Raw genomic sequence first — 26,277 nt, 5'->3', positions numbered from 1 at the left:
CCACTGGCAAAGAACCTACTTCCATTTCCACCCCATTCTATCCACCCACATTTTCTGAGGCCCCCAAAGTGTTAGGATAGGGGGGCTGGGCTACACGCTGGGTATAGCGGGATGCGTCAACCGCCCCCCTGGAAACTGCTTATCCAAAGGTACAGAGAGCCTTAGGATAGATCATTTTGTGGCAGGGGCGTGGGAACACCAACAAGCTACTGAGGGGCCCAGAGGAGGGAGAGTTAAATAGGGTGATGATGGTGTGCCCGTGAGGAGGAGGAGGAGGGAAGTAGCCAGAGACGGCAGGTGATTTCCCCAAGGACACACAGCCAGCAGAAAATCTGGGACCAGAGCTCAATGTCCTGGCTCTTTGTTTAGTGCCATGGCCCCTACACGAGGCCATCTCATCACAGAGCAGCCAAGGCATGGAGAAGGGGCCTGACCATGGTTCGTTCACATGTCAGCCTCAGGGAGAGGTGGGGTGGGTCTGGGTGCTGCTTCCCAGTGGGGCATGGGAAATAAGCAGCAGGAAGGGGTCGTCATTTATGAGGTGCCCACTGCAGGGTGGATGCTTTGCAGTTTCCCTCGACAAGGGTGCAAAAATACCATGCCATTTACATTAGGGTCCCTGAAAGTTCAGACAGGGAGAGCAAGCTCTCCAAGGTCACCCAGCCAGGAAGTAGCTGAGCTGGCATGTGAACCCAAGGATATCTGACCCTCAAACCCATGTGTGTCCCCCTTGGCTGGACAACTCCCTGGGGTGGGGCTCTTGGGAAGGAGACAGAAACTGGAGACCCATCAGTGGCTGGGGTCACCTGGAAGGCACTCCCAAGAGTCCAGTTTAATTTGGAATTGTCCCAAATGCAGATTTACTCTTTGGGATGTGATTGGAAGAAGAGGTGAGAGCCCAGGGCTGCCGAGGGCCCAGGCTGTTTGAATTCTAGCCAAGCTGTCCCCGGCCCTGGCCCAAGGTCATTTGTTCCGGAAAGAAAGGCAGCGTCTAAGCCCCGTGTGCCCCGCCCTCCCTGCTCTGGGCTGGGAGCTGTGGGAGGCTGAAGGACAACGTTCCTGGTGAAAGCAGATTACCCGGTGAGGGGCCGGCTGGGCGGCTGGGCGGATGGCACTGTGGTGACAGGTCCATCAGGTGCCGCGCCTCGCCTCTCGGAGGGGACATTTCCTGGGGCTGCTGGTGACAAGCCCAGGCTGTGGAGGAGTGCAGATGAGGTGGAGACAGGCCAGCCCCTCGCCTGGAGACAGCGATGGGAAGGGGCTCTGCTTCTCTGATGCATCCTCCCAAGAAGCCCAAGTTGTCACCTGGGCCTAGCCCTGCTCTGCTTTGTGGCCACCCAGTGAATCTGTCCCTGCTGTAACTCCAAAGCTTCCCTCTCTCCTTGCCACGGCCTCCCAGTGGGTAAGTCTCTCTCCTGCTTCGCTTCCTTCTTCCTCCGATCCTGCTTCCATTTGCAGGCAGGGTCATCTTTCTAAAGCATGTCACTCCCCTGTTTGGCCCCTGCATCCACCCCACTGTCCCAGGGGAAAGCCCTGGCTCCTTGGCCTAAGAGCCAAGCCCTTAAGGATCTGGCTTTGGCTCTTGGTGGCCACACCCTGCCCTCTTCTAGCTGCTCTGAGCCTTTGCACAGGCCTCTCCCTCCTGGTACCCCCCACCCCTTCACCCTGCCACTTCCCCACGGGGCCTAAATTCTACTTCTCCCTAAGGTCTCAGCTGGGACATCACCTCCACCTTGAAGCCTTCCCTGAGGAAATCTGGGCTGGGTGCCCCCCAGTGTGCCTGGCACTTACCGCTTGATCAGCCTCATTATCCTAAGAGCTCGCTGGGGAAGAGTCTCGAGGTGTGCAGGGCTCGTACTAAGTGTGTGTCCACATTCGTTCCATCCTGGACTGACCAGAGTGTGGTAAAGTCCTGTTTGTCTGTCTCACCCACCTTATAATTATCTCAAGGGCTTTCTGATTGCCTACATTATAAAGGAGGAAATGGGGGCTCCCCAGAGGGACTGATATGCTCAGAGGCACCAGCAGGTAGTGGCTGAGGTAGCCAAGAATTCAAGGATCCTGACTACCTGCATCCTAGCCCACATCCTACCCTTGATATCTCAGCTTCTGGGGGCTGGTCCTGAGCTCTGGCTGGAAGCAGCCCTGGTAAGTTAGACTTTAGCCAGGACCTCTCCTCCCAGGAGCCCTGGGCCTCCAGGGCCCTGACCGTTCTAAGCAGCTACTAGCTGGGGGCATGGGGGGCTGCTCCTCCCAGCATGGCCAGGCCAGGAATTCACAGCCCCCCTCCTCTGATCTCTCGGCTCCATTTCTGCAGCCCCTCTGTGGACTCCAGCTCCTGACCTCACCTGGTTGTGACCTCCTGGCTCTCGGATCTCACCTCTGCCTTGTGCCCAATGCTCATATCCACTATCTGCATTCAGATCAGCCTCTGGCCCCACCCTGCCTCCAGCCTGCTGGCTCTGTGCAGGCAGCTGGGGACAAACCCAAGCCGGGCCCCACCCGAGGCCCTCCCTGGCCCACCCTCAGTCTGGGCTTTGGGCTTGTTCTCTCAGCCTGTTCCCCCCACCAGCGCTTTGAACCCTGAGGTGGGAGCTCAGCGCTCTGGCCCCACCTCCTCTCCACACCGCTGCTGCCGGGGGGCTGGGGGGGCTGGGGATGATGAAGACGCCTCCGAAGGAGGAAGCTAAAGATGTAAACGAGCCCGTGAAATCCCCGATGACAGCCGTGACCACTGCAGCTCCAGCCATTAAACACGGAGCTTTAACGGCCCCCGAAATACACCTGGGGCACTTGTCAGCAGCTCCTGCTCATCGCACGTGCACATGCGAGCCGCACACACGCGTGCGGACGCGTGCACGCGCACACAGGCTCCGTGAGCAGTACAGGAGTGTAGGAGAGGGACCCCCGGCAGATGTTCCCTTGGTCCCCTCAGCCTCAGGATGGAGAGAATGGGGTCCAGGGTAGGGGCCCGGGCATCCCTCCACAGTCTGCATCCCACGGGACCTCTTCTTTCAGATTGCTCTTTATATTTGCATAGCAGTCACTCACCCACTGCATCCTTCTGAAACGGCTCTGATGTGGGTCAGACGCTATGTAACATCCACCGCTCCCCGTGTCCCGCAGCACGATGCCTGGCACGCAGCAGGCACCGGGAGATATGCGTCAGCTGAATGCATTCAGTTGCAGCCGCCATCAAGGAAATGCCTAACCCAAACCCTCACGCTTTGTCTGAGGCTCCCTTGGTTGAACTGAAAGCCCTGGATAGGGAGTCTGAGCTCTGAGTTCTGGCTTTGGCATGAACTCCTGTGGGATCTTGGCCTCCTGAGTGACCAAGGTGTCCCCCTCTGTGGCATCAGTTTCCTTATCTGAAAAGTCCTTGCCCTGCCCTGGTCATGATGGTTGTCTGAGGCACATGGTGAACGCTGGCTGGCTTATGGTCCCTGCAGCCTGGCAGGGATGATGGCCTGGCAGCTGTGGGAGCTCAGAGTCTGCTGGGCCCGAGGGGCTGAGGAGGCTCTGTGCAGGGTGATTCCTCTGTTGACAGTCATTTTTGTTCATGTAGCACTAACTGCACATGGTAGATGCTCAGGGAAGTTTGGTTAGTCTGAACTCAGAACCAAATCCTGTAAGTGTGAATTTCCAGGAAGCATTCGGAAAGCCCTTCTTCTGTGTCAATTCTGCACCCAGAGAGTTCGGTGTCCTGGCTCTTGCTTGCCTCTTCAGCCATGGGTCTCACCACCCCTATTAGCTCATGCTAAGCAATAACCACTCTGAACTTTCACTTTCCTCAGCCTACTGTGGTCCCCCTGGCTCCCCTCTGCCAGTCCCAGTCCCTCAGCTGGCACACTGCTCTTCCCTTTGCCCTGTCCTTTTGTGCAGTAAACTCAACTTCAAACTCAAACTTCAGGTGTCCCCAAACCTTCCCTGGTTCCCCATGTCTGGGTTGGGTGTGTCCACAGGCTGCTCAGCCTCCTGAACCTCTGCCATCTCCGAACTTCTCATGGTGAGACGTCCAGACTGGGCGTGGCTTCTGCTGGTACCTTGACCTTGAAAGAGCTGGGGTGCTGTCATCTCCAAGGGAAACTCCTGTGGTCCCGCTGGTTCCCATCTCATGATTTTAGTGCCCACCTGGCTCTCCAGGCACCTGAGGACCTGCCACCTGTGGCCATTTTTGGGCCAAGTCCCCTCCATTGAGCTGCATGCCTAGGGGTCCACCCCTGCCTCATAGGCTCGCTCAGCTGGGGACGGTCCTTCCATATCTCTAGGCACAGAGCTGGTGCCCACATGCCAGCCCTTCCCTTCTGGGCCTTTTCCAAACACAGCAGGCCCCTCGCTCACCTTCCCAAGGGCTTCTGGGCTCCATCGCCCCCTTTTCAGGGGTTGTCTTTCAGAGATAACAGGAAGCAGAGTCCAAGGACTTATATTTTAAAGTTCCTGAGCAGAAAACTGCCTGTCCTTGTCGGTGGTAGCTTGTGACAAGACCAAACTCAAAGGATTATCTGCTGTGGAAAAGGTCAGACTGGTCGGGGGGGACAGGAGTGGCAGAAAAGTGGGCAGGCCTGGCAGGAAGGGGGGTGACTCCAAGCAGGTGGCAGGAATGGCGGAATGGCGATGGGCCCTCTTCCCACCAGACACCTCAGATCCCCCTGGGTTGGGGACCTGGAGTGCCAGCAGGGGGTGGGGCAGAGTGGGGGTGGGGTGGGGGGCACGGAGCCTGAGCGAGCAGCTTAACTCCTCTGTCAAATGGAGATGGCTCTGGCTCCTTCCTCACACGGCCGTTCTGAGGATGGGATGAGCTGATGAAGACGCAGCTCTTAGAACCACGCCTGGTGTGTGAGTATTTGCTGTGATGAAGATGCCGGTTGACTACCCACGTGTTTGCTCTCGCTGTTGTAGGGATGGCGGTCGTTTATGGCGCAGGGCGCTTAATCTTCACCACACCGTGTGCAGCTAGGGACATGCTGGGGAATGCTAGGGAGCAGCAGAGGGACGGGGACCTGCAGGCAGAGTCTGTGCCGAGCCTGCAGTCAGACCTCCTCCCAGGGCCTCAGGCTCTCTATCCAGGGCCCCTTCCTCTGTTTCTGGCTGCTTCCCCACAAGTCCATGGAGGGGTGAGCCCTGGGAGAGGTGGCAGCGGGATCTCAGCCCAGTAAGGCTGCTGCCTGACCCAGGGAGCCCCCCGTGGGGACCATGTAACAGGCCACGTCTGGGGGTGCCCTGGGGCCGGGGGGATGGTGGCCCTGCCCAGACCCTCTGCCGGTCCCTCATTTCCAGCAGAGATTCGTTTAAGAGCAATGACCAGCGTGCTCGGGGACTTCAAAGATAGTATTTGATGAGTTTTAGCAGCTTCAGCAAAACTCTAATTTGAATTTCAGGCGCTGGTGTGTGATTTCCTCGGTGACAGCTCCGAGGGAGGCTTGGGCTCAGCTGTCATCCAGTGGGGCCTCTCACTAGCTGTCGCTGCCGCCCACCTTCTCTGAGAGGAGAAACGGGAGGCTGAGAGGCGCCAGGGCTCCACGGATGCTCAGGGAGGGGAGGAATAAACATGCGATGAGGAGAGAGGCGAGTGAGGCAGCGGGGAAGGGAGGGGGAGGTCAGAGACCTCGGGAGAGACAGAGCCCCAGAGAACAATCCAGAAAGGAGGGGAGAGATAAGAAGACCCAGAGGGGAAAGGATGAGAGAAGGGGAGAGAGAGAGACAGACGGAAAGGGATGGCGAGCAGGCTGACAGACTGAGGGAGCTAGTGAGAGACTCATAAAGAGGACGGGAGTGGAGACAGAGACACCTGGAGGGCAGGGACCGGACAGGGACAGGGAGGGGAGGACGTGGGGGAGGGGGAGACGCCCCAGGAAGACGCTCCTTCTCTAAGCACATTCGTGGCCAGGCCTGCCCGCCCCCGGGGGCCCAGCTAACCAGACAGGCCAGATCCATGGGGTGGGGAGGGCCCTGGCTCAGGGCACTGGGTGGGGCCAGAGAAGAAAGTTCTTTCTCCCAGCCTCCCCTCCCCTTCTGCCTTAGCTGGGAAGAGGAGGTGAAGTCCTGTGCCTCCTGAACCCCAGACTCCTGCTCTCAACCTTTCCCCCACCTGCTGCCCCAACTCCCAGCAATGGCACAGCTCACTAGCAGGGACAATAATGACCATTCCTGAGGCTGTGCGTGTGCTCCACGTGGCATGTAGCCCTCCACTACACACACACACACACACACACACACACACACACACACACACACACTCTCTCTCTCTCTCTCTCTCTCTCTCTCTCTTTCTCTCTCACTCATGATGGCTGGAGAAAGAGAGAGGCAGGATGAAAGAGGGATCCAGGAGCAAGGAAAAGAATCACTCTTTTGCTCTGAGCCTATTTCTTCCTCTGTCAAAAAGTCAGGATCACACTGTCAAACGTCTCCATGGGCTCCTGGGGGGTGAAATGTGTGATTCCTGCAGAGGGAGTAGCCCAGCACCTGGCCCAACTGAATCTGAGCTGAAGGGATACCCCCCCCCAAGAAGTGGCCCCCAGTTCTGAGATCTGTCTTCCCCGTGACATCACCCTCCCTGGGGAAGAGGAAGGCAGGGCCCTTCTGCCCGCCGTCCTCTCCTCCCAAACCGCGCAGGGGGTACACTATACTTTCCAGGCCACGTAGCGATTCCCCAGCCTCGGAGTGGAGCTCTTGGTGTCACAGGTGCTGTAGTGGCCGACCAGGCTGGCTCTCAGCCAGGGGGGCTGGGGTGGGGAGAGAATGCTCGGCCCACAGGCCCAGGCAGGGGCCACAGCTCTCCTGGAGGCATGAGAGCAAAGGCTGGGAGCAGGACGAGGTGAGATCTCTCCCAACGATAAGATCTAGTTCAGTAGCCACAGGCCACACGTGGCTATTGAGCACTCGAAATGTGCATAGGTGGTCTGAATTGAGATCATTTAATAAGACAAAAAAGTCAAATGTCTCATTAGCATTTTTATTGATTACATATTGAAATGAAAATAATTTGGCAGTATTGGATTAAATAAACATGTATTGTTAAATCAATTTCACCTGTTTATTCTTACCCTTTTAATCTGGCTATTAGAAAATTTAAAATGACACATGTGGAGTTCCTGATGTGGCTCAGAGGAAGTGAATCTGCCTAGGATCCATGAGGACGCAGGTTCGATTCCTGGCCTTGCTCAGTGGGTTAAGGAACCAGTGTTGCCGTGAGCTGTGGTGTAGGTCACAGACATGTCTGGAATCCCACGTTGTTGTGACTATTGTGGAGGCCAGCAGCTATAGCTCTGATTTGATCCCTAGTCTGGGAGCCTCCATGTGCAGCGGGTGTAGCTCTAAAAAGATGAAACGATAAAAAAAAAAAAAAAAAAAAAAAAAAAAAAAAGCCACGCATGGCTCATATTCTATTTCTGTTGGGCTCAGAACATCTGAGCTGGAAGAATCACTCGTGGTATGGGCCAGGGCGGGGGGCGTGGGGATAGAGGCCGCAGGCCCGGGGAAGGGACTTGCTCCAGGTCACACAGCCAGAAAGGAGTTCCAGAAGATGGAACTTAGGTCTCAGGGCCATGGATAGGTGGCCAGATTCATCCGATTCCAAAGCCTGTGCTTTGGGAAGACAAATACTAGTGTCTTCTGGCGTTACTAGGGCCACTAACTCATTAAGACAGGATGAGAAGGCATAATTTCTGAGAGTTCTAACAACTGCGAGATGAATTAGGTGCTTGAAAAGGCCACCAGAAGATCCTGACCTCAGCCCTGAGGCCCTGACCAAGGACAGAGGCCAGAGAATGAAATGATGCCACAGCCACCGAAGGAATGTGTTCATTTAAAAAGGAAAAAGAGGAGTTCCCGTCGTGGCGCAGTGGTTAACGAATCCGACTAGGAACCATGAGGTTGCGGGTTTGGTCCCTGCCCTTGCTCGGTGGGTTAACGATCCGGTGTTGCCGTGAGCTGTGGTGTAGGTTGCAGACGCGGCTCGGATCCTGCATTGCTGTGGCTCTGGCGTAAGCCGGTGGCTACAGCTCCGATTCAACCCCTAGCCTGGGAACCTCTACATGCCGCGGGAGCGGCCCAAGAAATAGCAACAACAACAACAACAACAACAACAACAAAAAGACAAAAAAATAAAAATAAAAATAAAAAGGAAAAAGAGGAGTTCCCACTGTGGTGCAGTGGGTTAAGAATCTGACTGCAGGGTTTAGACTGATGTGGAGGCGTGAGTTTGATCCCCAGCTTGGGGCAGTGTGTTAAAGGATGTGGTATTGCTGTGATGTGGGTTGCAGCTATGACTCGGATTCAATGCCTGGCCTGGGAACTTCCATATGCCATGGGTGTGGTCAAATTAAAAAAAAAAAAAAAAAAAAAAAAGCCAAACTGAAGTGTGGACAATTGTGAAGGCTGCAGTCCTCACACACTTAATAAAAGGCAGAACGGGAGAACCTTGAATAGGACCTCAGAGGGCTGTGCAGAAAACAAAGCCAGCATCTTTTTTTTTTTTTTTGTCTTTTTAGGGTCACACCCATTGTATATGGAGGTTCCCAGGCTAGGGGTCTGATTTGAGCTTTGGCCGCCGGCCCATACCACAGCAACAGTAACATGCGATCTGAGCCGCGTCTGCAACCTACACCACCACAGCTCACAGCAATGCCGGATCCTTAACCCACTGAGCGAGGCCAGGGATCGAACCCGCAACCTCATGGTTCCTAGTCGGATTTGTTTCTGCTGCGCCATGATGGAAACTCCCCAAAGCCAGCATCTTGAGGCGGAGCTGGCTGGGGGCCGTGGGGCCGGTCTGTTAGCCTCTTCTGCCCCAGCGTCCTCGTGTGTGGCCAAGCGTCTGAGCGCACACGTTTGGGAATCAGACGAATCTGGCCACCTATCCATGGCCCTGAGCAAATTCCAGAATCTCCCTGGGGCCCCACTTCCTCACCTGAAGAAAATGTGCCTAACTCCCACCTCCGAGGGTTGCTGGGAGGACAGGGGATGACGGATGTGCCTGGCGCAGGAAATCTTCATTGGTTCAGCAAAGGTTTTCTGGGCACCTGCATTGTTCAAGGCACTGGGAAGCCAACAGTGAGCCAGACCGGCCAGGTCCCCAGCCCTGCGGTGCCTCAGTGAAGGGGAGGAGGCAGACCAATGAGCAGAGATATTTATAACAATTTAAATGGTGACAAGTGCTATGAAAACATCGAGAGGAGGGTGAAAGCACAGAGTGATACGGGACCGTTTTAGGTGGTGTAGACGGGGAGGTGCTATGAGAAGGTGACACTGAGCTACTATTCGTATCATCAGACTCTGAGAATCCTGGTGTTGGGAGGGTCTACAAAGGCCACGGATCTCGGGCCTGCCCCCTCCCTGCGCCCCCACCAGGAGCTCTCTTCCTGCAGAGCTGAGACGGCAGCTCTGACACTGGACTTCTGGGTTTCAACCCCAGTTCCAACTCCTAGTAGCTGTGTGACCTTAGCTAAGTTCCTTTGCTTCTCCAAGACTCTGTTTCTTCACCTGTGCAATGGGAGTGGGGTGGGAATAACACAGAACCAGCCTGCGCTGGCCACCTGCAAGGGCCAAGGAGGTGCCGGGCCACCCACAGATGCGGATTCTGTCCTGGCCCTGGGCCAGCAAAGCAGATGCGGGGACAGCTGGTGTCAGGGAAAGGCTAGGGTGCGACAGAGGCACAAATGGGGGCTCCCTGAAAAAGCTGACACTGAGTCACAGCTCGGAACGTGGAGCCGAAGCGGGAGGACTGGCATTCTGGCCTGTGGGACCGCACCAGCAGAGGCTCAGGGAGTGGGGAGTTGGGGCCAGGCACAGTATGCAATGAAAGTGGGGCTAGTGGCAGTTTGATAATCTGGAGAGTGAGGTTTGGGGCTGGGAATCCTGAGTGACGCGGCCGGCAGGGCTGGCCCAGGTCAGATGGCGGAGAGCCCAGCCGGCTGGCTGAGCTGCCAGGACTTCATCGGCAGTGCTCTGGGGTTGGAGCCAGGGCACGATGTGACCCCATCTATGTCCTATGCAGATCCCTCTGACAGTTGACGGTCTGTGAAGACAGCTCTCGGGCCCCGTGGGCCTTCGCTTTGCTGGCCTGGGATCTCCCGGGCCTCCAGCTGCTCCTGAGCCCAACTTGTCAGTATGTACTCTGCTTTGTAAATGGTGCCCAGAGGAGTGAGGGGTCGCGGCTCTCAGATGGACAGCCCTGGACCACCCTGACTGAGCACCCAGTGCATGGATTGCCTCCTTAAACCTCCCCGCCCCCCGCCTGTCTTCTCACCCTACTGATGCCTGCCTTCAGCAGTGGGTTCAAAGCCTGCCTCCCCCACTTAGTACCTGTGTGACCTTGGGTAAGCGACTAGCTCCTCTGTGCCTCGGTGCCCTCGCCTAGGAAAGGGGGAGGAATCTCCTCTTCACAGAGGTATGATTGTGAGTATGTGAGCCCATGGGTCTGTAGATGGTGACCGTGGGCTCTGATGTGCCTCCCCCATCCCATACCCAGATGAAGCAGGTGAGGGAAGAGATGGTTCTTATCTCCCATTTTAGAGACAGCAAGGTCAAGCCGGAGAGGGAGGTGGCCCGTTCAAGGGAACTGACTCAGCACACCAGGGACACCTCTGGGACCAGGATGCAGGTGTTTCGGCACCTGGTCTGGCATTCTTTCCGCTATATCTGGTGGCCATGAAGAGTAATATTTCAAGTTGATGGATGGAGTGCTGATGGGAGGATTTCGGGCATCTTCCAGTAGTGATGCTATTTTTGAGCTGAGGCTATGGAAGGAGGAAAATCACAGCCTCCCCTCAACCTATTCTGCACACATTTACCCAAAGGACTCACTCTACGGGCATTGGCTCACTCTGCCCCTAGACAGGGAGCTGGGAACCAGTAGTCTGTCCTTGCCCAGAGCTACCTAGTCACCTGTCCAACCCAGCCCCTGGAGCCTTTGTTTTTTTTTTTTTTTTTTTTTTTTTGCTTATTAGGGCCGCACCTGTGGCATATGGATGTTCCCAGGCCAAGGGTCGAATAGGAGCTGCAGCTGCTGGCCTGCATCACAGCCACAGAAAGATGGGATCAGAGCCGAATCTGAGAGCTACATCGAAGCTCACGGAAACACTGGATCCCCAACCCACTAAGCAGGGCTAGGGATCGAACCTGCATCCTCATGGATACTAGTCGGTTCATTTCTGCTGAGCCACAGCAGGAACTCCTGATGCTAGGGCCCCACCCTCACTCCTGCCCCTGGTCCCAGCCCAGCTCTTGTCATTGGATATGACGACTGCCTTGTTTCTTACCTATCCCTCACTAGATTGTAGTTTAAGGGCAGTTCTCTCAGCTACGTCACCTCTGTCCCCAGTCTCAGGACAGAGCCTTGTCATTGTGAGGCCAAATGAGTGTGTGCCCCAAGCCCTGCCCTGCCTCCCCTTAATTCAGTGGCTCCATCGCTTTTTTTCAGAATTGCTCCCCAAGGAGCCTTTTAAGATATTTTCTCCTCTAACCTCCATGCTCACTGAATTTTAATACTGTAAGTATACTGTACATTTGTGCATGTACTCTATACAACCTGTATACATAAGAAGAGAAGGATTTTTTCACCTTCCAGTTGCCAATGGTCATTCTCCTTAACCTTAACCCAAAGTCACACGTGAGTGCTATGGATTGCAAACCCTGTTTGCTAGGTTGACTTTGTTACTTCACCACAGTTGATCCCTTCTTGGTGGAAGGTGAAGAGAGCAAAATTTAGGTTAGGGCACATTGGCTGGTCAGATGGGTATTATGGGAGCAGGAAGCCAACATGGACCAACTCCAGCTCCATCCACCCCAGCTGAGAGGACAGGTTGACCTCATGAGCCTATGGGAGGTCTGAGTTGGGGGAACCCTTCCAGACTATCTGATTCAAACTCATTTTACCAATGAAGAGATGGAGGCCAGCGGAGGCATAGGGGAGGGGAAGGCCTAACTAAACTGTGAGCCTGTTGAGGGGTGTGTGTGTGGGGGGCAGGGTGACGTGTCTTGCTAATCCCTGTATCCCCAGCACCTGATGCCTTGTCTGACACAGGTCAGATGGTGACATGGTGGATAAATAGATGGATGGACGAATGGATGGACAGACTGGTGAATGAATGGATGGACAGAGGAATGAATGGGTGGGTGGATGGACAGAGGAATGAATGGGTGGGTGGATGAACAGATGGACAGATGGACAAAGGAAGGGCAGATTGGGACACCTGGGTTCTGGAAAGATTTGGCGACGCCAGGTGCCAGCTGGGCCTCAGAAAACAAAATAGGAAATGCTGGACCAGGTGCTTGTTACCATCCCTGACTCCAGGTTCACGCTCCAGCAGCCTATGCTACATCTCCTGGGTACTTAACTAAACTCTCACATTTAATGTGCTCCCAGCTGAACTCCTTACCTTTCCTCCCGAACCTGCCCCTCGCTCTTCTCCCCACCCCAGCAGGTGGCAACTTCATGCTCCCGCTTTCTGACCAAAAATCTCTGGAATCATCCCTAAGTCCTCTCTCTATCCCCCGCCCCCCCACCTCCCATCAGATTCCCTGTCTAATCCATCAGCAAACCCTGTCTGCTCTACTTTCGGCATCTGACCACTCCACCAGCACCCTGGTCCAAGCCATCACCGTTTTCCTTGCTGGGCTAACAAATGAGCCACTCAGAAACTTATTTAGGTTGCAGCCTCATTTTAATTTTTAATCTTTATGAAATTCTTCTGTGATGAAATATTGCAATAACCCCTAAGTAATCTCCCAGCATCCACCCTTTCTCCCTGTATTTATTCTCTACACAGCGGCTGCAGCACTCGCTCAAAACCCTCCACTGGCCAAATCCTTACGAGGCCCTGGAAGGTCCTAGTTATCTGGGCCTGACTATTTCTCTGACTTTACCTCCTGCTGCTCCCTCCCGCACCCGCCCTGCTCCAGCCGCACTGGCCACCGAGGTCCTCCTCATGCTGGTCATGTGTTCTTGCCTCGGGGCCCTTGCACGGGCTGTTCCCACTGCTGGGGATGCTCTCCCCTAGACATTGACATGGCCAGGCCCCCAAAGCCATCAGGTCTTTGCTGCAGCCCTTGGTAAGTGAGGCCTTCCCCAGTCCCCATCTAAAGCTCCAGCACACACGCTGCCCCCTGCCCCCTGCCCCCTGCCCATTTAATTTCTCTTTGACGCTCAGCATCACCCAGGGTCTGGTGTACTCATGCCTCTGTCTCTCCTACTGAAATACGAGCTCCACCAGCGCAGGGATTTTTCTCTGTTCTGTTCACTGCAGTATCTCGGCCACAGTGAGTGCTCTACGGATATGCTGGTAGAATGAATGAATTCCAGAAGATTGGTGCTGGGAGGGGTGCGGCAGGGGACCAGGCCTGTCTCAGGAAGCCTTAGGCATTGACGTTGTCTTCCCCTCCTTCATTCGCCCCGTTAACTCAGCCACTCAGTGGGGGCCCGGCGCTCTCAGGAGGGTTCGGACACTAACACAGAGAGACATCGTGTAATTCCACTTCCGTGAGAAAGCTAGATTAGCCCCCGTCAGAGACACGGAACAGGTTTCTGGGGGGGGTGGGCGGATGGGGAGAGATGCTAACGGGAATGGGGTTCCTTTCTCGGGGTGATGAAAATGTTCCATGAGGGCAGTTTCACTATGAAATGATGAGAAAGTTCTGGAGATGGACAGTGGCGATGGTTGCACAACAATGTGGATGTAGTTGATGTCACTGAAATTTATACTGAAAAATGGCTAGGGAAAAATGGTAAATTTTATGTTATATATATTTTGTCACAGACACACAGAGACATGGACACAGATTATTACCGTGTGCTAATGTGCAGTCACACAAGGGTCAGAGAAGCCCAGGGGAGGACGCTTTTGGCTGGGGTGACGCAAGGTCACTTCCTTGAGTGGGAGACATCTGGGCTGGGCCTCGAAGGATGGGGAGAAGCCAGGCGGAAAGGACCGGCAGAGGGCATGGTGGTGGGGCAACGGGGAGAGCGTGGGCCAGGGCCTGGAGGTAAGTCTGGCTCTGGGCACGTGTGCTTGGCTGGGGTACACAGGGGACCCTGTGGGGAACCGTGAACCCCTGTCACGGCTCCCTTTCCCGGCAGCCTGCTATGTGCCCCCAGGAAGGCTTGGGGGAAGCTTCTGACCAGGAGATGGGGCAGCCTGTGGAACTCAGGGGATCCTATCTGCCAAGGCCTCCCGAGTGGTGGGTTGAGGAAGCCCATCAGAACCTGGGGTTCAGGTCTCACCTGCCCAGCCAGCCAGGCCTGGACGACACAGGCACAGAAGCAGCAGGCTGCAGCCTTGCCTCTCCTGGTTAATGCTAAGGCCACAGCATAACCAAGGTCAGGGGTGGGGCTCTTAGTAATGGACTCCCTCCTCCTGTTACCCTGTGGGCATCAGAGTCCAGACCACGAAGCATGGCCTCCCTTTGCAGCAGCTGGCGCTTCCAGGCTCAGGTCAGGGAAGCTGAGAATAACCACTCACTGCACACAGAAGGCCCTGCCTGCGTAGGTATCATGTTATAACCCTAAGAAGCAGGCGAGGAATATTATCCTCCCCATTTCACAGATAAGGAAAATTAGGCTCAGAGAGGTTAAGTGGTTTGCCCAGAGCCAGAGTGCTGGGCAGTGGCAGGGCTGACGCCAGACCACGTGAATCCACAGCCCGCCCCAGTTACCCCGGCTCTCGGCTTGCTTCAGACCAGGGCTCCAGGGATGGCAGAACCACTTTCCTCATGCCCCTCTTTCCTCCAGGGCAGCTTCTCCCCATGGCTCCAGAAGCTTTCTTCTTCCAGGCCTAGATGCTTTTGTCACCTGTCCCTGCCAGCCCCTCCCAGCTGTGCCAGTGGTGGTCAGGGCCCCCACTAGGTAAAAAGAGGCAGGGCTGTGCCAGATGGAAGCTGCCACAGGAGGCTCGCTTTGGTACAGCACTCAGCATCTGTGCCTGCATCTTGGCCCAAAGAGGACACGTTCCCCTCACCCCTGAGAACAGGGAGTTCATCCAACCTCCCTTCCTTGAGAGCTAGGCAGCGAGGCGCTGCGGGGCCTTGTGCGTGTGCGCAGAAGCCCTTCAGAGCCTTGCCTACGCACGCGCCATGTGGCAGCCCTATGCCCGGCTCAGGCCTCACGACACTCTGTGGGGTGGCACCATCACAGATGAGGAGCCAGAGGCTCAGAGATAAGTCACATGACATGAAAGTAGCAGGTCAGGACCAGAATCCTGATTTCTCTACTACCTGAGCTATATAAGGAATCACAGACTCCCGGAGAAGGGCCCTTAGAGGTTATGCAATCCACTCGCTGGGGTGGGGCTGAAGACACCTGTCCAAGGTCACACAGCTCCTGAGTGACAATGAAAGTAGTTTTCCACAACTCCCATTATGTATGTGCTGGCATATTGCCACAAATCTGGTTAGTTCCAAGATAAATAAAACTTGTGTTGAACATTGTAGTAGACTTTTTAAAAAAATGTGTTTGAGGTTAGTGTGGTCCACTAGAATAGTTGTCAGAAAGCCACAGACACACAAGGTGAGCCTGGCCGCCCCCGCCAAAGCACGCCTGGCCCCTGCTGTCCCTTCTCTGTGCACAGTGGCTGGTGCCCAGGCGGCGCGTTCAGTGTGTCTTCTCAAGGACGGAAAAGGGAGAGGGCTTCTAGGCTGCCTCGGTGGCACCCTCTCTTCCAGGGTAGCTCAGGTCTAGAGCTGGAGAGAAACAGGAGCAGGAACTGAGCCCTCTGTAGGTATACCAGCACGACTCTTCCAGAAAGTGATTACCAGCTCAGACAAGTTTCCCAGCTCTTTTGAGCATCAGTGTGCTCATCTGTAGAATGAGATAACGGTGATATCATTGTAGAGTCTTCATCAGGATCAGTCGTGATGGAGGTAGAGCTTGGGGTACAATAAACCACACTGACGATGAAGACGAAGATGGAGGGGTTCTGAGCAGGGATGGCACTGACTGTACGGGCATAAACGAGGGCCAGCCCGACTGCATGAAACAAGGTCCTCTGAGCCTGAGAGCTGACGCATGCCGCGCGCACGTGCATTTCCCTCCACCCCCCAACACAGCACGAGGGGAGGTCGTGGGTTTTGCAGTCCACCAGACCCGGGTTTGAATTTAGGCTCAGCCACTTCCTGTATGACGCTTAGCCCTGAGCCTCCCTTTAGTCCCCTGCCCCCCAAATGATGGCCAGTAGCCACAGGCAACTATTGAAATTAAAAATTACATTTTGGCTTCTCAGTCACAGCTGGCCATGCTTGAAGGGCTCAAAGTCACATCTGACTAGTGGCTCCCGAGTGGGACACAGCAGAACAGATCTCTCCTCACAGAGACGGGTTAGTGTGGCTCACCTGTGACCTGAGTGTGGCCGTGCTGTCTGTACGTGGGATGCCGACCGGGGCAGAGGGCGATGGGGGAGTCCTGCTGGGAGGACTCCGGCTAAGCCCTGAGTCCCTTCCTCACTTGGTCTAAGCTGTGCTCTTCCTTACAAGGCAGATGTACTGCTGGGCCCAGCTGCTGTGACTGCAGTTCTGGGCTATTGACTTACCTTGTGACTGAGTGATGTCACCTCCTGGAACCTCGATTTCTTTCTTTCTTTCTTTTTCTTTTTTGGTCTTTTTAGGGCTGTACCTGTGGCATATGGAAGTTCCCAGGCTAAGGGTCAAATCAGAGCTGCACCTGCCAGCCACAGCCAGAGCCAGAGCCACAGCCATAGCCACAGCCACAGCAACACAGGATCCGAGCTGCGTCTGTGACCTACACCACAGCTCATGGCAACGCCAGATCCTTAACCCACTGAGGGAGGCCAGGGATCGAACCCAAGTCCTCATGGATACTAGTCCAGTTCAACACTGCTGGGCCAGGACGGAAGCTCCTTGGAACCTCAGTTTCTTCATTTGCAACATAATAATTCGTGTTCCTTCGGGCTCAGAGCAATGCTGCCAGAACCAAGCAAGGAAATGATTGCAAGTGCTCTGAAGTGTGGGGACCATGGAGTCACAGGGACATATGGTGGGGAAGGAAAGCCTCTATCCGGTGTTAAAAACTAGACTGCAATCCTACCTCCCACTAGCGGAGGACCCTTAAGTCCTCGGGAGGCCGCGTCTGCGTTCCCTCACTGTAAAACTGACAAGGAAGGTCCTCACTCTACACTCGCACGTTCCTGGGAGGGTCTGGGACGGACGTGAACGGGATCTGAAGGCAGCAGGGTGCCACTCAGGAGTAAGGCATTGTGGGACCCCTGCTCCTGTACAAAACGAGGGAGGCCAAGTGAAGCCAAGCATCTGGCGCCTCCTCCCCTGTCTGTGCCCCACCTGCCTGAGAGCCCTGCTCCCAGCGGGGGAGGCCTCTCCTGCTCCAAGCAAGGGACCAGGTTAGGACAGAAACGGGGGCACCAAATGGGCCAAGACAGCCTGTTCTGCTGATGCCAGAACAAGGCACCAAGTCCACCGCGGCCACACGGCCAGGACTTTGGAGCACGGTCACATCCGGGACGTTTGCCTGCATCTGTGACATGTCCCTTGGGCTGTAGGATCTTGCTCCAGGTGGCTCCTCCGTGCAGCAGGGAGCAGCATAAACAGCATGTGCCAGGCATGCAGGCTCCAGCTCTGCTCCTGGTTTTGCGGTTCATCCCATCATACAGCAGGTGTTCCCTGGATACCAGACAGGTGCCAGACACCAAGGAATTGGGGAATGGAGAGATGGCTAATACAGGATCCGGCCCTCCAGGGACTCCCTCTTTTCCATCTTCCAGCCCCTACAGAAGCCCATGCTTCAGAAGCACTCAGTGGGATCTCTGCGCTAGGTTAGGGACCACCCTAGCTTTGGGGCCCTTGATAATACATGTGCTGCTTTTACTGAGCATTTCCTACATGCCATGACCATCTCCCATGCATTACTACTAATCTCCACGATTATCCTAAAAGTTTTCATTACCTCTAATTCATAGATTAAAAAAAAAAATCAAGGTACAGAAAAGTGAGCATGCCCAAAACACACTTCTAACGAGGGACAAAGCAGGGATTTGAACTCAGATCTGAAAGTCAGGCTCTGAATCCCTTTTGGTTGAATCCAGTGTTCAATTCCTGGGAAGCACTTCATAACAGTAATTACTAGTAACAGTAGTTACTATGAGAATATTTCTCAAACACATCAAATCTCCCTCATGAAGAAGACAAGAAAAAAAAAAAAAAGAAAGAAAAGAAACACAGGATTTAAAGGCACCTTAGGTCTTGCGTTTGGATGGGCACCAGGTTTCTGGTAACTGTTTCTCATATACCACTTGCCTGGCCAGCATCCCCCAGGAGCAGGCATCACACACTGTTTTAGCCTCATATTGCCCTGACCTTTATAGCATCTGGCATGGGACCAAGTACAAAATGGGACTCATAGACTCTAGAAATTCAGGTCTGAAGGATGTGCCAGGCTAACTGTGTGTGTGTGTGTGTGTGTGTGTGTGTGTGTGTGTGTGTGTGTGTTAACAGAAAGGATAATGCACAGCTCTTGCCCTTGAAAGGGTCACAGTTTAGCGAGGGAGGATCTTAAGTCATCCAGTGACAATCTAATAATCCCAGGCTCCCAAACCCACACACGCTCTTACCTGACATCTCTCACCCCCACAGTCATGCGTGCACGCACATTTCACTCTGGTTCCCTGGGCTCACAGGCAGCTCCAGCCCTGGCCTCTCTGGAAAAGCTGGCTTTGGTCTGGACCCTGTGTGGAGCTCAGAGGTTTCAGCCTTAAACCGAGTGAAAAGCCATTTGGTCCTGTGCCAGCCCCATGGGCCCCCTTCCCCACCCCCTGCCCATTTTCATCAGACCCTCCTGACGGCAGGGCTACGAAGTCTCCCCTGGAGGGGACTGTGGGTCCCTGGACTGACCTTGTCCTGATGTGTTTGATCAGCTGTTTCTGGCCTGCGCTGGGGGAACCGGTGCAAGACGAGCCGGCAGGAGTGGTGTTTGATCAGAGCAGCTGGGGAGCTCCGGGCTGGGCTGGCTGCTGTCAGCCTTCTGCCCCGCTCTCCTCGGAGGACAAAGAAAGGAGGATGGTCTGATGGACCAGCCCACGGGCACGAGGGGGACAGGCGGGCTGGCAGGGCTGAGAGGCGGGAGCTGGGTTCTGCCTGAGGGCATGAGGACAAGGGAGAGGAGCATGGCAGGTTCCTGGCTGAGTAGCAGCAACACCTACCGGGGCTCTCTGGTGCCGGCGTGGGGGCCACAAGTATCCTGGTGGATGTGGGACCTGCGCTCCGGTAGCACAGCGAGGCGGAGCCGAAGATGGGACAGGTGCAGGAGAGAGAGCCTCAAGAAGGGTCACGGGGTGGACTTGGCTTCCATGCCCGTGTCCTAGCGCTTCTCTTCACAGCACAATCCTGAGCCTGAGTGTTTCCCAACAAAAGGTGAAGACCTTGGTCTAGACAAGCGGAGCCACAGGCTACTTCTCCTTTTTCACCCAAACACAAGCCTGGCAGTAGCTTGAGGAGAGTAAGATAGACAGTGACCCTAGGTGCTCCCGCGCGAGGTGGGAAGGGCGGAAGTCCTCACATACCCAGTCCTCCCATCTCCCTCGCTCTCGCTGGCGGTGCTCCCAGCTGACATCCAGCTTGTGCCTCTCCTGACCTGATGGCTCGGCTGTGGTGCCAAGGAGCTGAGTCCCACTCTGACCTGGGAGGCCCAGTCCCCCTCTTACTACCAGTCACCCCGGTCTGGGACAGAGGCTCTGGTTTACTATGGTGCCACCTCCAGAGCCCCATCTAACCTTGGCCTGGGGCCCCCCTGCCCTCCGGCCAAGCCCCCACCTCAGACACAGCAGGCCTCCTGCCTTCCTGGGCCCTCTTTCCCCAGGATCTTTTATTTATTTATTTTTGGCCTTTTTTAGGGCCACACCCATGACATCTGGAGGTTCCCAGCCTAGGGGTCGAACGGGAGCCGTAGCTGTTGGCCTATGTCACAGCCACAGCAACACTGGATTCAAGCTGCATCTGCAACCACAGCTCATATCAAGCCTGGATCCTTAACCCAATGAGTGAGGCCAGAGATGGAGCCCACGTCCTCATGGAGGCTAGTCGGGTTTGTTAACCGCTGAGCTGCGATGGGAACTCCAACAGTGCCTTTCCTTCTCACACTCATTGTTAGGAGTGATGAGCCCAAGGTCTATTCAGACGCCTCCCTTTCCGCTCTGCTGCTCTGCTCCCTGCGGCCAGTGCCCCATCCAGGCCTAAGGGAATCGCCCGTTTCCTACTTCTGCTCCCTCCCTCGTGACCCTCCCTTCACCTGTGCACACATTCACCTTCATGGCTGGAGCCCGGCTGCAGGGATGCTCTCAGGACTGTGGGTCCAGGTATGAGAGACAGCTCCAGCTTCCCTCTCCAAAGACGCTGCTTAGGCAGCAAGGCATTCTGTCCTAAAGGCCCTATGGGCTCTAGGCAAGGGTCAGCCCGTGCTACTCCAGGACGGCCCCGGGGACGCGAGCACAGCGGCACCCCCACCCCTGCTTTCCCAGCTCAGGGAGCCTCTGAGCTTAGGGGGCTCCGGGATCTGACGTGCCCCCTTGCCTTACCCCCGGGACTCTCACTGTGCAAATTATGTACATCCTATCTGGGCATCTGCCTCTCTGGTTTCCTTGTTGGCTGCCAGCAATGTGACATTTTCAGCTGTTCACCACGAGAGGTTTCTGCTTATTTTATAGTTATTGGCTCAGCACTTTGCGCTCTGGGGGCAGCTGAGATTCAAGAGATAAATGAAAAGTGGGTGTTAAGCGGACCTCTAAGGATTCAGAGAAAGAGAAAGAGAGGAAGAAGGGAGACACGCCAAGGTTCAGACATGAAGGTGCGCTCTCCCTGGGGCTTGAAAGGCCGGAGAACTCGGCTGAGCTGTGCTGAAGAGCACCCTAAAATTCTCAACTCCAAATTCATGAAAGCCAGGCTTTTACTTAGTATTCCAATTCTGTGGGAGTAAACACAATCTCCTTCCACTTGTGGACGGGAGGAGGGAGCTCAGAGAGGCATCCTGAGGTCCCATAGTCACAAAGTGGCATAGCTGGCATGGAAGGGACGCCAAAGCCCGTCTCTGAAACGCTGCACCACCCTTGCTCCCTGGGAATGAGGGTTTAAAAAATGAGACTCCACACGACAGGAGAGCTTTTTGTCCTCCAAGGCTGTGCTAACACAGCCCAAAGGTACACACTAGCCCCTAGGAAACCAGGCTGATCAAGCCTGGTCCCATTTGACAGTTGCCCAGAACCAAAGAGGAAGTGGGTCTATATTGTCACAGTCCTTTTGAAACTCATGCAGCAGAATTTTTTTTTCAAAGTACATATTTTATTTATACAGAGTAGTGCAAGTTGAACAGGAACAAAGGTCTGTAATCCCATTTATACAGCATCACGTGCTGGCTAGTTGTCCCGACCATGGCTGGTCAGGTGTGGCTGGTCTTTGTTAAGGGAGATGACGAAACATTTCCATGATCTGGAAGCAATCTAAATTAGCCCAAGGGATAATTTTTTTTTTTTTTTTTTTAAATAATGTAGTCCCCAGCCATATGTGCAGCAAGTTTCTGAGTTCTGGCTGTGCTTCTGAGCTTTTGGCCCAGGTCCTACCAGCCCCAGGGTTCAAACACTCCCTTCAACCCCAAAGCTTTCCTCACTCCCATTTCCTCCCTACCTCCCAGGGCAACGCACAGGGGCAAGTGAAGCGGGGCTGCGGCTGCTGAATTCCCTTGGGAGGACTGATGAAAGGGCCCAGGATTCTTTCCATCGCTGTCCAACTTCCTAGTCCCAATTTAACAGAAATGCTGCTTGCCCCCTAGAACCAGCCTATGTAAGGCTGGCAGTTCCTCTATCCTTCAGTCAATTCGCAGATCTTGGGCACATGAGATTTAAAGGCACCCCGACCGAACACACGTATCACTATGTCATCAGCCCATGGGGGCCGCACCGTGAACAACGTATGGAAGCTCTCTGGGCCCATCTGAGCTTTCTCCCCGATTTCGCCCACGAGCAGAGAACAGGGCCCTTGTCTCCGCATTGACCCGTTTGACTGGATCTAGTTCATCCTCAGCCCCAACTATCAGGGCTCTTCCCTGGGGGAGGAGCCGAAGCACGGGCCATGCTGGAGGGAGGGGAGAGGCAGACTGCGTCCTCAGAGAGGACCTAAATGACCAGGGGAACCTGGCACTCGCACCACAGAATGTGGCACTTGCTGGGCTCAAAGCTTTCCAAGCACAAAGCTTCTGAGGCAGAAGTGTCAAGCTTCCTAGAATAAACGAGACCTTTGTCTTCTGCTCACACACCCGCATAGCCCCCTTTCTGCGGCAATCCTTGCTCTTGAGCCATCTGTTCGCTGCCTCTCACTCACCTGGGATGGGCACACGCCATTCCTAAGTCACCCCTGCTATTCCCACAGACGCAGGCTCCAGCTTGGAATCTGTCCGCCTTTCCCTCCCCACCAGATGTTTCATGAGCTCTGGGAGCAGAGGAGGGTTGGAGCCCACTGAACAAATCCAGCTGTTCCAAGGAGTCCACAGACCCCTCCACGTCACTGCAAAGGTCCCAGGGTTCAGCTGTGAAGCCAGAAGGGTGCTGACAGACAGAGAGAACATCACCGCCACGTGAAAGCAGGTGATGTGCCCAGGGGACCTCGATAACGTCCTCTGTGGCTGCAATTCAGGGGGCCTCTTGCTCAGAAGTGGAAGAAGACAATAAAATGGCCAAGGAGAGCTGGAGGACAATCTTCCCCCAAGGAAACCCACACTTGGGCATCTCTGGAAGGCGGCGCTGGAGACTCACTGCCGACACGGCCCCCGGCAGAGGGCCACTTGGAGCAGACTACACAACTCCAGACAGTCCCTCCCCTCACTGGAGGCGAGAGCAGCGCGGCTCGTGCCTCCTGCCTCCTGGGCCGCGGGGCAGGAGGGCAGCGAGCGGCAAGTCCCACTTCTCTGTCTGCTCCCGGGAAGAGACGTTGCGTGTCTGGTGATTCTGAGGAAAACGAGTGTCCTGCCACAATCTGCGTCGCCGTCAGAAACCTGAGAAGGGGCTTCTCAGAACTGGAAAGGATCTGAAAGTTGGGTTTAGAGCTTACAGCTATCTTTATCTTTTTAAAAATCACTTTTCTCTACAAGTCTCCAGCAATTATTTTTAAGTTTACTTTAGTTTTTGCCTGGAGGAAGTGTTGATGACATTGCAACTGCCACCAGCCACGTGCCCGTGCGGGGCCTGGCCTCTACACAGTGCGCTGGAAGCGCAGCCACTCCGCTCCTTCGGGGGGTGTTACCTGGTGCCGAGGGGGCAGTCAGCCCATCTCATCACTCGCAGATCAAGAGCAATGCTGGTCTGACAGCTCACGGGACTGACAAACCTCAAGAAGACAGAGACAGCCTTGGCAGAGGCAGTGCAGGCCTCACGGGGAGGCAAAGTCTTAAAGGTTTGAGCACCATCTTCTGGTCAGTTACTGGCTTTTGAGGCCACTGTGCCTCTGAAAACTTCATTTACTTCTGAATGAGAAGATACCTGAGCTGCCAAGCTCAAGTGACTTGCATACCAAATGTGCCCGCAACCAGAGGCAGGACGGGCACAGAGCAGGAGGGCAGCCAGCGGACACACGGGCCAGTGTGGGGGTCCACCTCCTGTCCTTCCAGCAGTGTGTGGCAGCAATAAAAGTACCAACCGCGACCCACGTCGACCCCCTTCCCCTGCCTGTACCTGGTGATGTGACATGTGCTTAGAAAGAAGGGTGGGCCTGTCTTTGGCCAGCCTGTATTTTGAGGGTGCGTGGTTGAACCCCCTTGGCAGGGGGCCAGCCACACAAAGGCCAGGAGCCGCCTGGGGTGTAAACACGGCGAGCAGCAGACTTCAACCTTCTAGCATCAAGGAAAGGAAGATAAATGTTAGTCATTCCCTCCAATCGGCGGGAACCTACATCCATCTAATTGCACTTCATAATGGATTCCATAAACCATTAATTATCGGATTATATTTTAGGGACGAAGATAAAAAAGCTTTGTGAAATTCCGACTCCGAAGGCTCACTGGCCTGCAGTAACAGTGGCAGCCGGGAAGAGCACAGGCAGCAGGCTACCGACAAGGAATGGAAGACCATGGCAGGAGGACGGGCCGGGGGCCACCACGGGGGCTATGCCACTTGGCGCTGGGTCACTGGCTACGTTACATGACTTATGCGCTCCAGAGGGAAGGGGCGAGGCTCTAGGCTGGGTACAAGTTTCAGGCTTCGATTAGGGAAAGGGGTGGGGACACCATGGAGAAGCTGTGGGAGGCAGAACACCACAAAGAGTGTCCTGGCAGGGCGGAGGGGTCCCTGCAGCGAGATGCCTCCCATGAAGCCCTTCCAGCAGCATGTTCCAAAGGCTTCCTCGTGGGGAAGGCTGACCGTACCAATGAGATGGGACTCACGAGGTGGGACTCAGCACGGAAATGAGGCCTCCCTGTGTTAACATGCTGCTACCTGTCCTACTGTCACCGTGAGGGGCACTGGAAGGATGAGAGAAGGGGCCAAGCGCACTCAAGCCTGGGGGTCTGTGATGCTTTTCTCTTTTTCTTTTTCTTTTTTTTTGTCTTTTTAGCTATTTCTTGGGCCGCTCCCGCGGCATATGGAGGTTCCCAGGCTAGGGGTCCAATTGGAGCTGTAGCCACCGGCCTACGCCAGAGCCACAGCAACGCAGGATCCGAGCCGTGTCTGCAACCTACACCACAGCTCATGGCAACGCCAGATCCTTAACCCACTGAGCAAGGGCAGGGACTGAACCCGCAACCCCATGGTTCCTGGTCGGATTCGTTAATCACTGTGTCACGAAGGGAAATCCGCTTTTCTCTTTTTCAAATGGCCAGAAGGCGCTGGCAGTGTCTGCAGCCCTCCTCTGTGAGCCACGGTCAGGCATGGAACTGCCAGTCTGTACACCGAGTCCCACCTCTCTAGTCATTCTGGGCACCAGCTCCTATGCCACTGCTCTTTCAGACTCGATTTCTGCCAGTGTCACAGAGCCCGTGGCAGCAGGCCTGTGGGGAACAGGTCTGCCTGCTACGGAGGGTGGTCGTGCTGGTGTCGATGGCTCTGATGATGGTTTTATGAGACAGTGAGGCTTCTGTCCATTTCCCAAGTGAGACCATCTCTGTTGGTGCCAAGATCAGACGCTCAGTACTCAGGACAGCCAGGGAGGAAGGGTCAGGGGCGAGCTGAGACACGTACTTTCTGTTGCCAATGCAGGACCTCTCTCGTGAGGAGAGCCACTCACTTGGCCTCACCACAGATCAGGGTCACGGTACCGTCCAGCAAGTCCTCCACGGTCACCGCCACAAGCTCAGAGCTGCTCTGAGATGTCTGTGAATCTGGCAATGTCACAAACACCTGCGAACCAGCGAGCTGGGTCTCCTCCAGAGTGATCACCTGCTCTGTCGCGGCCACCGGTTCTGGGGTTTGGATCACCTGAAAGGGAAAGACAGGGAGGCTGCTCTGGGCAGTGTCCAAAGCTGGCTCCCCAGAACTTACATGGTTTCCTCTCACACTGTAATGATGATAGTTATGTTTCCACCCGAGGAGAGCAATTACACGTGCCTAATGGGAAGAGGCAAGTCTAACACACGAGTGATGCAAAAGAGAAGGCAGGCAAACAATTTAAATAACTCCGTGTGCTAAATTGCTATAATTTAGCTCAGTACGCCATCTCAGGGCGCCCAGACTCTATGATTACACACCAGTGACCATGGGCTCAGTTTCTCGCACCGGCTTTTCCTGTCTCGAGGATTACACTGCAGAGCTAAGTGCTGTGTGAACGGAATGCTACAGAAGGTCTGGGCCATGGAAACGGGGATGGTTTACCAGAAGCCTCGGCCTGGCAAAGGTAGCATGTCTGGACCTCAGTCAGGCTAAGAGCCTTCCTCGGAGGCCACATGGCTTTGGGGCTAATGGCTACAGGAGGAAGAACAGGGGGACGAAATGTGGCTTATATCAACCCACTCATGAGGCTCAATGGCCACATACAGCCCTTCCAAATCAGCATCATCTGTTAAAGATGACTTTGGCACCTCAAGGAGAACGAGTCTGTGGTTAAGTGTACTTAACTGAGGCACCCAGCTCCTGCCTGAACCTCCGAGTGGATGCTTCTGAGCCATGGAGCTCAGGACAGCTTCACGCTGTCGATCTGGAGGGCCCAGAGGGCACAGCCACCCTGGCTCTCAAGGGCCGGCCAAGAGCACGAAGTGCTGTCCACTGGGCCCGCATGGGCGGAACGGGGGACGCCCGGCCCAGCCACGTCTGTGCGGGGTGGGGAAGAGACCAGCTGTGATGTTCAGCCAGA

At 55.0% G+C, this 26,277-nt stretch overlaps 1 protein-coding gene across 1 annotated transcript in view; it reads right to left on the bottom strand.

The window, feature by feature from the left end:
- The window catches only part of ZBTB40 (zinc finger and BTB domain containing 40), a 68,203-nt gene continuing 63,192 nt past the window's right edge, over positions 21,267-26,277 (bottom strand). The window contains 1 exon segment of the mRNA XM_021095498.1: positions 21,267-25,406. Within this exon segment, the coding sequence (XP_020951157.1) occupies positions 25,212-25,406 (195 nt within the window). The 3' untranslated portion in view covers positions 21,267-25,211.

The sequence above is a fragment of the Sus scrofa genome, chromosome 6 (genome assembly GCF_000003025.6).
Source record: "Sus scrofa isolate TJ Tabasco breed Duroc chromosome 6, Sscrofa11.1, whole genome shotgun sequence".
In the NCBI taxonomy this organism is placed as follows: domain Eukaryota; kingdom Metazoa; phylum Chordata; class Mammalia; order Artiodactyla; family Suidae; genus Sus; species Sus scrofa.
Note: the sequence above shows the minus strand (reverse complement) of the source record. Positions and strands in the feature narration are given on the sequence as shown.